Here is a 13,456-nt window from a genome sequence, read left to right as displayed (position 1 = left end):
GGAAAGTATCTTCCTTTAGCGAACTGTGATTATAAACAGGCGAAACATCTCTTGTGATACATAAATACGCTGGTAAATTACTGTTTCTTCCAATAAAATAGTTCAATTTTAGGGACGTTTTCTTTTACTTTATTCACGAAAAGTGTTATTTGAGTGACACAAATGTACAATATAATTTGTATAGTCGACGGCGTGTGCTAAAAATATTATAATTATATATATAAATCCATCACACATCCTGCCAGTGAAGCATGGGCATGGCATGAGCGAGTTATTTACAACTGTTGCCCCGGCAACAAGCGTGTCGCAAAGCATGATGGGTTGAAATAAAATGCGGGCAGAAACAGCTGAAAGATAGGCCTCAACGAGCCAATGGCAGCACCCTATGCATTAATATCAGCCAATGGGAAGACGTCAAGGCATCAGTCTCTGACCGCCACACACCCACATTACTTTTGTGTCAACCACTTCGCGGGAGTTGTCGCTTCAGTAACAGTCGTCTCCTGAAAACTACACATACAGTGTTGCAGGACACTAAAAGGTAATTTAAGAATTTTGCATGCGGAAAATAATAGATGGTTAATTTACTCTCTTTAAAGTATTTTTTAAACTGTAACATCCGTGCTTACTGTTAAATGGTGTTTTTTTTCCCCCTTCGTTCCGCGGGATGAATGAGCCGTTAGTTAACGCGCTGTACCGTTAGCTAATCAGCAGCTCATCATCGTTAAATATGCATGTCCAGGGGTGTTGATAGTAAACTCACCCATCTACACCCTAATGCTCATCATTTTAAGTCCGATTAATGACAAAATAATATACTGTAATGAGGATGGGGTGTTTATGTTGGTATCCTGCATGCTGAGCCAGATCGAGCTCGTCTTTTACGCTACTTTCTAACGTCAGGTAGTTGCTAAAAATCGCTTCCATTTAGCATCCTCACATTTCACAGGATTGCTGTTGAAACATCGGCTAAATCTGAGACGATTATCTCAAATGTCTTGCGTATCCATAGAAACTACGCAGAGCGCGCATCCAGCGAGCTCGCCGCGGATGGAAGTTGTTATGCAACACTTGTAGAAATGGCTAATTCAGATACTATGTGTCAGTTATTATGTAATAATGGCTCGTCACTAACTGCCTGTTTCTTTCTATTAACTGGCTGACAAGACCATTTATGCCCTCCGCACTATACCGTTGAAGTCAGTCGACGATGAGGACTGTTAGGATGCTCGGGGTCTGGAGTCGAGTGGATTGTGTGTCTGTGTGTGCCAATGCGCCTTGTGAAGATGATGAATCCTCTGCTGTGTTTTGTGTTTCCCAGAGCAACCATGTCTGAAAGGAAGGCAGTGATCAAAAACGCCGACATGTCGGAGGACATGCAGCAGGACGCTGTGGAGTGTGCCACACAGGCCCTGGAAAAGTACAACATAGAAAAAGATATCGCTGCATACATCAAAAAGGTAAAAACAACTGCTGACGCATCCAACATCTTCACTAAAGTAGGTTCCCACAGAGTAACTTTAACCCACTGATCTGTGAGCACAGTCTTAGTATTTCTGTTACAGCCTTTGCAGTGTTGTGAATTCAACTAGTGGTGTAAAGCTATTTTGCACTCACTGACCCATCATCCTGTGCATCATTCCTGTAACACACCCAGCCTGGTGTTTTTTTCCAGCCTTCCTGAGGAAACCTGAAAGCCACATGCCACAGTTTTCTCTCCATAGTGGCATTCCTGCTCAGTGTAGGGAGGGGCAAACTGTTATGTGTAATTGTCATAGAAACAACTTAACTTGGTTATAGCTGTGAACTATCTTCCATCCTCTTTCATCAGCACATTTACTAATTTTACAGGGAAACTTTTGTAGCTGGATGGTAACAGAATTGTAAATATTTATATTTTATATATTTTTACAAAACTGGCAATCAAATGGGCAGTACAACAAAATTAGCTACTTGAATTTAGTTAAGCTGTGAAGTCCTAATCATACAACACTGGAAAATGATCACAATGGCCAAAACCTCTGACATTGGTCTTACATAATAAATAAATCACCGGGCTCATGCTTGGGGTACGCCCTTCTCATGAGTGTTAAGCTCTTGGGGCCTGACAGTACAGACAATTGTTGATTATTAAGAGTAATTTAGTTTAGTTTGGACAAGTAAAATCGTTGTTTTCATTTCTCACAGCTTCAACAATCTCATGACTGCATAATACTGGATCACTTGTTAGTATATAGCTTTAAATAACATATATGACGAAGGTGGTTTGTCACTTGTTTCCTGTGTATTATTAAGCGTTATCTTTAATTCACACCTGCTTTTATTTGATTTCCTCAAATGTTTGAACACAATGCGTCTCTGTTCCTCACAGGAGTTTGACAAGAAATACAACCCCACCTGGCACTGCATCGTTGGGAGAAACTTTGGCAGCTACGTGACTCATGAGACCAAGCATTTCATATACTTCTACCTGGGTCAGGTGGCCATTCTGCTGTTCAAGTCCGGCTGAGGGAACGCATTTTCTCTACATCAGCTGACCATACATACAATACTGACTGACTCGACAAAGGCACTTATCATTCCTTGGCAAGAGGCCGCTGCCTTTTTCTGTGCCGCTTTCTACTTTATTCTGTTTTTGAGGATTAAACAAAAACGTGGCCATGTTAAAGAGATGAAACACTTGTATTTATTTTTGTCTTGTTACATTAGACATGTCATTTTTTAATTAAAGTGTTGCTTTTAAGCTGTCTTGGTCCAATGTCTGGTGTGGTCATTTCATTGCACTACTTCATTATGAACCATTTAAAGTCATATATACACTCCCATATAACCAGATACTTGTCATAAAGGTGCACATGTTATGTAGTAGCTTGGTTAATGTAACAAATGGGCTTAAATTATAAAGTTGCAGTCCCAAACTTAGTGACTCTATCCCCAGAAAATGTCTCAGCCATCATTACTGTAAAGTCAAGTAATGGGGTATAAACACTTGCATCAAGAAGAGTCATGCCATATTTAAATGTTAAGTTCAGCATGACATGAGTCACTGCATTAAGCAGGCAGCTCTTTTGCAGAAGAGCATTAACCTCAAATGTTGCTTTGAACCCAATGCTTGCTTCTGATATTCATTTGTGGTCAATTGCCAGAGATGGTCTAACATCTGAAAGCAGTAAATTCACCAATAAAACAAGTTAAATGTACCATTTAAGCTGTGGAAATGCATTTTATTCCATGTTGCTGGGATGGCTGCAAGACCTATAGGTCAAAGAAACATCTAGGCTACACACACGATTTCAGCACAAACGAGGCAAGAGATGGGGCAAAAGATGTTGGTACTCTTTATTACAACACATTTAGAAAACCAGCTTGTGTGGGTAGACACCGTTAGACAGGCAGAAGGAAGAGCGCAGGTATCCTTTCATCTGAGGGACTTTCTTGATGAGGGGCAGGAGCTGTGCATCAACAGCTTTCTGGTCCTCCTTCCTCTGCTCTGTCAGCTGGTACTTCTGCAAATGGATCCAAGGAGAAGAAAACCAGTGAGTCAAGTATAAATCTGAGACTCCCAAGTCCCATTGATACTGTTAAAATGCATAAAGTAGTGTATTCTGAGATAACATCCATGTTAGTTCACCTCTTTTTCTGTATCAAAGATCTCTCCCTCCTGGTGACGGGGCCTCCTCAGCCTCTTCTTCTTGAAGTAGGCATCGTTCAGAGTTTTGGGGATCTTCATGCCAGAGATGTCGACTTTGGTGGCGGTGGCAATGACAAACTTCTGGTGAGCCCTGCGCAGGGGGACTCTGTTCAAGGCAAGAGGGCCTACAAAGCAAATAACAAAACACATGTTAGAAAAGGGGCATCAAGACGCTCAGCATCTTGCTGACCTTACTACTACTTTGAACTATGGAGGATTCTGCAACCAAATCATTCATCCTTACCAGTGACAAGCAGGAGACCACTTGAGAGCTGCTTCAGGAACACCACACGCTAAAAAAACAAATACAAGTGTCATTAGTATAAAGCTACTGTATTGAGGTACACAATGCTACCAATGATAGCATCAACCACTACATACATTTAGTGCCAACATGAAAACACAAGGAGGATAGAAGGGCATCTATCCAACTCAGTAATAAGCTCAGTACTATGAGACTAAAAACAGTCCTTTGTGCTTCTTGGACGAGACAAATTAATAGCTGCAGTCCACTTTCATACTAAGCTATTTAGATATGGGAAAAATAAATCTACTTGACACACACTCCTTGTTTTATCCAGAGGGCCCACTCTGCCTGTCAGTTTCATAGCTGAAACATTATTTAGGTCAGCCACTGCTCAAAGTGTGTGTGGGCACACTTGCGTGCCTCCATAACTTGCCTATGCAGTGTTGGAGAGTGGGAGGGACAATGTCTGTGGTGCTGCTGAGGGTGTGATTATAGTGATGCGGTCCAGCACGGTGTTATTTTCATACATGAGGATGCACCACTGATATCTGTTAATATCATGTGCTCTATGAAAACTGATGGGTGATGGACTGATTATGCTGACAAAGTGCAACTTTTTTTTTTTAATCTTAGACAGTTCAGGGAAGATGAAAACACATTATACTCAGTGATAAAAATACTGTCTGTGTCAGCGTATTAAAAATGGTATACAGTTAAGTGGCACATAACAGGACATTAATAGACTGAGTTTAAATTTGGCACAGGTGGCATTTCCTCTAGTCATGCCCCTCATTTTCTGCAACAGACAGAAAATATAAGGGTTATTAAAGGGGCTCTATGTAACAATTTGTAGCATTTTACATGGAAACTTTTTAGTGGCCATATGTGAGCAGGTTGTAATGCAACAATGAGACATTCCCCATCTCTGTTGCCTATACAAGCATGAGGCCGATTTGTTTTAGTCGTTTAATCTACTGGACTGTGGTTTCCCTTGTTTAGGACTTGGGTCAGATTTTCCAAGACAGTCCGAAGGATGTGACATTATGCACGTTCTTATTCACGTTTCAACTGTTAATCATACTTGATTGTTGTTACAAAGTGAGTTTAACTTTTACCTTAAAACTGTAAATTACTGTCGATGCTATGATAACTAGGCATCTATGGTAGGCTACCATCATACCGTAATGAAAACTATGTCCGAGATAGGCCTGCAACTAACTTATCGTTCGATTAATCGAGAAGGGTCCAACTCCAGTCTTGCAGACTTCACGACAAACCCCCCTATGATTTTTCCCTAACCAAGTAGTTTTCTTGCACAAACCAGACCATTTCAAGGGTGTATGATTTAGGAATTTAAAAAATGTAAAAGAAATTGTGAATATTTGGGCTCATCACAGAGCCCAAACAAACATTTTCAAATGCTGCTCTTGTCCAACTTACAGGCCAAAACCAAGAGTCTTCATTTACTCTTTTTAAATGACAAAGCAGTAAATGATTACATTCTAAAAGTGGAACCTGCAAAGGTTTGACATTTTGCTTAAAAAATAACTGATAACCAAAATCGTTGCCATTATCTTTCCCCCAAACAAATCAATGTATCGTTGAAGCTCTAGTTTGAAGTGTTTCACGACTCGGTTAATACATTTACTGACCACGGAAATCTATCACTGGCCTGATGTAATGATTTTATTCTCTCAACAGTAAGAACTGACTGCTAGAATGCAAGTTGTCTATATTGACATATACAACCTAAAGTTCTGTTACAATATTAGACTAAAACAAATCTTTGAAATATTTCATAGTTTGTTGTCAAATGGCAAGCCTATAGAGAGATATTCCAGAGGATAAATGCAGACTCATATTCTGAGTTCCGCCTTTTAGATGGTGGAAATATCTTGTGTATGTCTGGATCACAGATTGTCTCTTTGCTGATTACAATGACCAATTCTTGTAAATGATGTGACCTCAGAATCAGTCAACCCAGGTTCTCTACAATATTTAAAAAAGGTTAAAAGACGGTTAATCCCATAAGCCAACAAACAGATTTCTGGCCTTAAACCCAGCATTAGACAACATTTAATGAATTCTGCATCCTGAAAGACATTTCATGTCTGCACCTCAGCTTACAAGGGGAATTAAGTATTCACCTGTTAAGTTATTTCAAAGCACTGTAACCTCTTTCACACAATTTCTCAGCGTGTGCTGTATGTGTCAATCATTCCAGCTAATCCATGGAAACACTCATATCATAATCAAAAATGTGTTAAATTGTTCTCACCTTTCCACGGTGGCGACCAGTGAGCAGAATGAGGACAGTTCCTGGTGTGATGGTTGCGCGCAGGTTCCTCTTGTGCTGGCTGAAGGGCTTCTTCCCATGGCTCTTCAGTTTGCGGGGAACATCCTCTGTGGGGTAGTAACGGGGCTACAGTAGGAGCATGGAAGAATATGTATTAGTATTTTGATTCAAGATTTGCTGCCAAAGCTGAAATAGTAATTGACCTATTGTCCATGACATTAAAATTTTGGCCACCATTTGTGCCAATTGTGCTGTGATTTCTAATAGGAATATCTCAGATATAGTATGTATTAAGTGTCATTTCCCCTTACTCAGGGCACATGATCTGTACATATGTGCCATTTATTTTTAAATCTATCTCGATGTCAGCTTGATGACATTACCAGCTCCACCTGTCATAGATGGAGCATAATAACATCTGAAGGGAAAAATAAGAATTTACACATTACTCACCATCTTGCGCAGTTTAACAACACGAGTGCCTCCATTCTTGTCTCCTCCAACAGTCTTGACAACTGTGGCCCTGGGCTTTTCCCTGATCTTTTTCTCCATCTGCAAAGAAGAGTACATCATCAACACAAGACTCAATTAACAAATGCCATGTGCATGATTCATTTTAATCACAGTTCGTGTAGAGTGTCACTGATCTGCCCTCACCTTGGTCTCAGTGGTCTTGGACTTCCTCTTGTACATGGCCCTGCGGGCGTACATAGCGGAACGGGAGTAGCGGCCGATGCCCCGGGCCAGAACCGGGTTACGGCTCCCGTGCTTCTTCTTGGCAGATTTCTTCTTGTCGCCCTCTGCCATCTGGCACAAAACAAGGTAAAACAGATGTTATTATACCAACTGTAACAAAAGTGTGATTTTTAATACAATTAAAATTATACTCAAATTTTTATAATAACCTTCATAAACCACAATAATCTAGCCTTGGTTGGACAAAGCACTGTTTGCTATTCCACAGACCTACTGAAGCAACTACCAATGATTACTACATTCAAGTAAACTGTTTCTATTTTGAGCAGCACAGTGTATTGCTCAACAACAAAATACACCATAGAATACAATGAATGGGCGAGAGCAGAAAACTTCAATAATGCTATGAACTACTAAGATAGTCTGGTTGACTACCATGTCATGCCCAACGCTGTCGAGCCATGACAAGTTACGTTAGCTAGCACTTAGCATTAGCAGAGCAGAATAATTATTATGCTGACTAGCGAGACAGCTCTAATCACAATATGACAACTTAATGCTTAAAAGTCAAACGTGTGTATGTGACCGCAGTATTGTTGGAGTAAACACCACAGACGACTACCGAAAGACAGCACGTTGCTATTAGCGAGCTAGCTAACGTTACGGACAGCACGGAGGCTAGCCGGTGGCCTACACTGCAGATCCACCAAAATGTTCATAATTACAGAGACATTACGGAAAAATCACAGTAATAACGATGTCTATCGTATCATCTAAATACACGGATTCATCTCCCGATGTTTGGCGACTGTAATTTTTATTCTACAACGCAGATGAAAACAGATTTTATTCACACAGTAACACGAAAGCAAGGGTGCCTTACCTTTGCTATGAAAAAAAGACCGACATCCGGGGATGTGACGTATATAAGGACGCTGCACGGTGACGTTGACGTACGTACGTCGCGTTTCAAGGATGTGTTAGTCCTTGTAGTTTTAAATATATTTCTCCCAATTAAACAGAAATAATAACTTTTTTAAACGACTGACATTCACAAAAATGTGGGACTTTTTTATTTTTAGTGTAGGAAACACATATTTATCTAAATATATATTATGTTGTTTATCTGCTCTTACAAACAGCAAAGCTATCATTGTAAACAGCTTAATTGTCTGTAAAAAAACAAAAAAAAATAAAGAGTATACATATATATTAAGGCACAACAAACAAGATTTCTTTATATACATTTTAAGAAGTTAATACTTGTAGAGTATTACATTTATTTTCTGGAAGATATTGTGAAGCACATCTGACATTTAACTTATTTTATACTATTCCTGCTACAACTTACACATTTATAGCAGACTTTTGTCTATGTTCAATATACGAGTATTCAATATCAAATACCACCTGTTGACTTTGCTATGGCTGTATGATATTAGTTTTTCTAAAATCATTTTGAGCATATGTAACAAAATAATCAGTGAGAGCAAAGGTCCCCTTACTAGCTAACTTTAGAGAGATTAAAACCAAAAAGGAGACTGATTAAATACATTTCTGATTAAATACATCTCTTCCATTACAACTAAAATAAGTACCAGTAGTGGCTGTCAGTTAAATCTTAATTCCCTACTGAACAAAAAAAAAATAGCCTGACAAGGCCTGGTCATGAAACTTCAAAAACACAACCTCATTTTTAATGTTTTTTGAAAATTGTATTTATTGAGATTCTTTGAAACAGAAATACAAACTCAGTTTTTGCTGGAGCCATCACAAGGTCAAACATATTTCCTGGCAATACTGATCCCTGATAATGGAGTGATAGAAAACATTTAAGGCACACATCAGAGTTGATTTGAACCTTACAATAACCCAACCCAATCTGTACTTATGGAGTTAATTATATGCTACACATGTTAATGTTACCAAGGATCTAGCTGTGTATTTGAGGCACATACATAAACAGGTTTCCGAGGCAACATTGGGCTCACTCTACACGAATAAAACAGACGGAAAAAACTAACAAGAGTAAGCAGCAAAAAAATTATGTTGAGTGATACTTTTTTTTATGTACCAGGGAAAACATATAATGATCATGTTAAAAGAACATTTGTCATTTTTTATGTATGTGGAAGGTTTTAAAAAAAATCTCTTTTTAGCGTGTGTCAATTGAATGTTATTCTATGCAAGTGAGTGATGGTGCAAGACATTCTTCTACGGGAATTATTTTGATACTGGAAGCGTCTTCAGTTAACATTTTTCGAGGATGATGGCGATGCCCTGACCACCACCGATGCAGGCAGAGCCAACAGCATACTTGCCTCCTCGTCGCCTGTCGAAAAAAAAACATGGCCCATTAAATAAAGCCTCTTAATGTGCAGACATCATGCCTGATATACTGTAAATGTAGGCTACCTGAGCTCATGAACCAGGTGGGCAGTGATGCGTGCTCCAGAAGCACCGAGTGGATGTCCGATGGCAATAGCTCCACCGTTAACGTTGCTTTTCTCTGGATCCAGACCGAGAGCCTTTGCCACAGCCAGGTACTGAGGGGCAAAAGCCTCATTCACCTGAGCAAAGAAAATGACATTGATGCAACTGAGTAATAACTACCCGGATAAATCACAACATAACAGAAATGCAGTAATGGAAAGTAAGTCGCAGAGACTGTTTTTTTTACTAACAAACCTCCACAAGATCCATGTCGTTGAGAGTCAGACCAGCTTTTTTAAGAGCTTCTGTGATTGCTGGAACAGGACCTAAGATGATTTAAGGAAACAAGAAATTCTTATTGTAAAAAGTTATGTCGAATACCACATCATGTTTATTCGATCATTCATTCATTTTAATTCAAAAGAGATTAAATCAACTCTCCATAACAGTAGTGTCACTCACCAATTCCCATAATGCTGGGGTCACAGCCTGACACGTGATAGGCCACGACTCTGGCCAGAGGAGTGAGCTTGTGCTCCTTCAGCGCATCTTCACTTGCAATCACCACAGCAGCAGCACCATCAGATACACCCTGGAGATCAATAAGAGAGTGTTATATGTAGTGGTAACAAACTATTGCTGATGGTAGAAGTAATAACAATTTACAATCATTATATTAAAATAGATTTTACTGAGCTAAACCCAAACTTTGGATCTCTAAATGACACTACCACATGCATAACTCCTTTAACAACTAAACTGATGTTTTGTAGGTTTTCACGTTAGAACTATAGAATATTTTTCTAAAAATTAAGATTTTTATCGTTTGAAGTAAAAGACAGCTCTTGTTTAATGTTTAATAGGATGATAAAAAAAAAAAAAAAAAAGAGTCTACGCTGCAGACATAAACTCACCGAAGCGTTGGCAGCAGTGACAGTCCCTCCCTTCTTGAAGACGGGAGCCAGTTTGGCCATCTGTTCCAGTGTGGTCTGTGGACGAGGGTGTTCGTCCTGAGTCATGGGCACTTTGCCCTTCCTAGCTTTCACATCAATGGGAGCAATTTCTGCTGTGTAGTTACCAGCCTCATGAGCTGTGAATAAAAAAAAGTTATGATTTAACTATAAACAATGAGCTTGTCTTAAGCAGTAAAGTTAACTTCTCACCTGCAAATATACCAGCCTTTCTTCTCAAAAGCAATATATTTGAATATTACTATGTTTAAGTTGAATGAAGCCCGTCTTACCTGCCTTCCACCTTTGTTGCGTCTGGTGTGCATAATTGTCACAATCTTCTCGTGTGATCTGGTATTTCTCTGCAAGGTTTTCTGCTGTGATGCCCATCGGGATTTTGATGTGCAGGTCAGTCAGACCCGCCCACAAGGTGTCCTCTAGCTGTCAAGCAGACACAAGGTGAGAATTTTGTCTTTGAGTCAAAAGTTTCTGGAGTTTAATATCAAGGTGTCTTTATGACATTGCTTCATGAACATTTGTGTCAAGTGTTTGGGGAATAGAAAGAAAAGAGAAAATAAGGCAGAAGCCAACCTTGAGATCGAATCCAAACTTTGTACCAAATCGTATGTTGCGAACGGCGTATGGGGCCTGGCTCATGCTCTCTGAGCCTCCACACAGGACCACCTCTGACTCCCTGAGGCAGATCTCCTGCAAAGACAACAGAAAACATGTTTTTGTTTATGAGCAACAAGGCACATTATGTTTAACTGATTTGTGAACATTTTTACTTTTATTAATGTATGGACTTTGCTCTTTGTGACATATCTCCAGTGTTTATATGTAGACACTCAGTCGCCAAATCTGTGCAATATAATGTATTTCAATACAACAGCACCAACATCTTAGCATCTCAGAAACACCTCTTGATATAATGCAGTACAGTACAACGCAACTATGACCTCAGTGCTAAAAAACATAATGCAGTTAACACCTAGTGTCTTGGCATTGTGAAAGTAGACTTTATGGCAGAAAAGTTGTGTTAGATTGTGTTAAATACTATAATCAAGTGGCCACTGAGTTTACAACAGTATGGGGGTAATCTAAACTTGTATTTCTGTCAGAATATGTTTTGTCCTTGGTGGAGTTCTTACTTGAGCACCATTGATGATGGCCTGGAAACCAGATCCACAGAGTCTGTTCACAGTGAGAGCAGGCACTGGGATGGGAACGCCACACCTCAGACCCACATGACGAGCGATGTAGGGCGCATCAGCTGAGCTCTGAAATCAGAGGGGTAAACAAAGAGAAATCAAAAGGTGAGGAACAAACCAAGGACACTAGTCATCACATAAATATACATGTTTGCATGTTCATATGATGGTAGTTGGGATCTGTTAAGCCTGGCTGTTGATCTGTTGGTTTTGGGGTACCTGCATGACATTTCCCATGATGACACTGTTTACAAGCTCTGGTGCGACACCCCCGGCAGCAAGGGCGGCTTTGGCTGCATGCTCAGCCAGGTCTGTTGCACTGTGATCCTTCAGCACGCCACCATAGGTACCGAATGGGGTACGCTTGGCAGCTACAACAAATACACCTGCAGAGAAACAGAGCATTTCAGTACAACGACAAGGACTTCAACCCAACTACCACTGGGAGACAGCCAGATCACAGCATCAGAAGCTACTGGGTGGTAGAGATGGTTTTACACAGCCGGTGCACTGAGATGCAGAAGATAAAGAGTCAGTATAAAGGAGGAAGCTAACATCAGATGGATCAAACTGGACAGGAGGGACAAGAATTGCTGAGAACTGATTTAAAAAACATGCACATTTTTTTTTAATAGTTAGAAACATGTAACTAGCTTCAGTGTTTTATAATACACAAGTCACTATAGTGCATTGCTATCAAGTACTATAGTTATCTTAAAAAAATGTGTACCTTTAAGTTTCTAATCAAATACTGGACTGTTCTGTAACCTCTGGTTCTTGTCAGGAGAGCATGATGCCTTGACCTGACCCTTTCGTTTAGGTTTTAACTAACCTTACTGTAATATCTGACTAGGGCTGAGCGGTGTGTTTACTGTTGTGCAATACGTCCAGTATTTTAGACTCTATTATGTACTGTACATGGAAATGCACTAAAATATAGTGGACCAAAAATGAAAAATATTTGCGAATTGATAATCAGTGCTGGAAACAAGTACATTTATACAAATAATTTAAGTTTTGAGGTACTTTTTTCCCCCCATTTTATGCTACTTTATAGTTCCACTCTTCTAAATTTCAGAGGATATAAATGTTCTCTTGACTACACAAATCTGAGATCTGTTGTCACAAGTAGATGCTACTCAAAATACATTTTAACTTAACAAAACGTATAATCAGACTTGATATGGATTTAATATAATATTGTGTATTAATGCAGGACTAAAGATTATTTTAATAAGGAGGTTTTACTATTTTTACATAAGTAATTAATTAGAGTCTTCTTTCTACTGCTGGAGATAATAAAGTAACATTATTATCTAAAATATGCACTTAAATTGATCCACAGGTAAGAGACTGTAGCAGACAACCAGCTGTTGATTGTGATTATGACACCATCGGGTCACCTTTCACCTGATTTACTGTAACGTTGTGATCAGAAAACGTTTTAAACCCCTGTTTACTTTCATGTTTACATGTAATCAACTTTCATTTCATTAATTATTTGTTGGTTATTCATAATGCTACACTGCAGCACAAATAGGAAAAATGCAGCCCATAAACATTAACAATTTTCAAAGCAGCTCAGCTCCAGTCCACAAACATGCATCTCTGCTTCATAAACTTCCTGCGGGAGTGAAACGTGTTTGTTTACCTCTGAGAAGCGCCATGATGCAGATTCAACAAACCACCAGTGTCAGGATCAAACTTTTCGACCGATATGCGCTGCTGGCACTCTGAATGAGTCCGTGCTGGATATAAAAACCTGACACAACTGCGACCTTTCCCCTAAATAGTGCAGTCGCAAATGTTTCACTCTTCGAGTAAGATTCGACCAAAACTACTTCATATAAATTTAAATTAAGAAATAAATAAAATGTTTTAAAGATCAGCAAATGTATCGTAATGCTTAATTATCGACTGTATCTACGAGGT

The 13,456-nt window shown here is 39.4% G+C and overlaps 3 protein-coding genes across 3 annotated transcripts; 1 reads left to right on the top strand and 2 right to left on the bottom strand.

Annotated features, from left to right (window-relative positions):
* Positions 1 to 455: 455 nt before the first annotated feature.
* Positions 456 to 2,748, top strand: dynll1 (dynein, light chain, LC8-type 1). Its single transcript, XM_084360382.1, has 3 exons — positions 456 to 541; positions 1,322 to 1,460; positions 2,372 to 2,748. The coding sequence occupies exons 2-3, from the start codon at positions 1,329 to 1,331 to the stop codon at positions 2,507 to 2,509; spliced, it is 270 nt and encodes an 89-aa protein (XP_084216508.1). The 5' UTR covers positions 456 to 541; positions 1,322 to 1,328; the 3' UTR covers positions 2,510 to 2,748.
* Positions 2,749 to 3,325: 577 nt separating this feature from the next.
* Positions 3,326 to 7,830, bottom strand: rpl6 (ribosomal protein L6). The gene is made up of 7 exons (XM_084360381.1): positions 7,814 to 7,830; positions 6,892 to 7,041; positions 6,688 to 6,786; positions 6,217 to 6,360; positions 3,936 to 3,984; positions 3,632 to 3,816; positions 3,326 to 3,506 (listed from the first exon to the last, which is right to left on the bottom strand). Exons 2-7 carry the CDS (start codon positions 7,039 to 7,041, stop codon positions 3,354 to 3,356), a joined length of 780 nt encoding a protein of 259 aa, XP_084216507.1. The 5' UTR covers positions 7,814 to 7,830; the 3' UTR covers positions 3,326 to 3,353.
* An 800-nt stretch (positions 7,831 to 8,630) lies between these two features.
* Positions 8,631 to 13,428, bottom strand: acaa2 (acetyl-CoA acyltransferase 2). The gene is made up of 10 exons (XM_084360332.1): positions 13,176 to 13,428; positions 11,744 to 11,910; positions 11,465 to 11,593; positions 10,905 to 11,021; positions 10,607 to 10,754; positions 10,278 to 10,453; positions 9,826 to 9,955; positions 9,619 to 9,689; positions 9,346 to 9,500; positions 8,631 to 9,262 (listed from the first exon to the last, which is right to left on the bottom strand). Exons 1-10 carry the CDS (start codon positions 13,189 to 13,191, stop codon positions 9,181 to 9,183), a joined length of 1,191 nt encoding a protein of 396 aa, XP_084216458.1. The 5' UTR covers positions 13,192 to 13,428; the 3' UTR covers positions 8,631 to 9,180.
* Positions 13,429 to 13,456: the final 28 nt, after the last annotated feature.

Source organism: Pagrus pagrus (assembly GCF_965226575.1).
Source record: "Pagrus pagrus genome assembly, chromosome: 8".
NCBI lineage: Eukaryota > Metazoa > Chordata > Actinopteri > Spariformes > Sparidae > Pagrus > Pagrus pagrus.
This window is presented reverse-complemented; position numbering and strand designations above follow the sequence as displayed.

Bases quoted from the DNA above. Each gene is read 5' to 3' on its own strand.
- dynll1 (XM_084360382.1), top strand. From the start codon at position 1,329: ATGTCTGAAAGGAAGGCAGTGATCAAAAACGCCGACATGTCGGAGGAC. The intron at 1,461-2,371 runs GTAAAAACAACT...TGTTCCTCACAG, and splicing joins TCGCTGCATACATCAAAAAG to GAGTTTGACAAGAAATACAA.
- rpl6 (XM_084360381.1), bottom strand. From the start codon at position 7,041: ATGGCAGAGGGCGACAAGAAGAAATCTGCCAAGAAGAAGCACGGGAGC. The intron at 6,361-6,687 runs GTGAGTAATGTG...CTCCTACTGTAG, and splicing joins TTGTTAAACTGCGCAAGATG to CCCCGTTACTACCCCACAGA. The intron at 3,817-3,935 runs GTAAGGATGAAT...TTTGCTTTGTAG, and splicing joins TGGTCTCCTGCTTGTCACTG to GCCCTCTTGCCTTGAACAGA.
- acaa2 (XM_084360332.1), bottom strand. The intron at 10,755-10,904 runs GTTGGCTTCTGC...TCTGCTTGACAG, and splicing joins AGTTTGGATTCGATCTCAAG to CTAGAGGACACCTTGTGGGC. The intron at 9,956-10,277 runs GTGAGTTTATGT...ATTGATCTCCAG, and splicing joins TCACTGCTGCCAACGCTTCG to GGTGTATCTGATGGTGCTGC.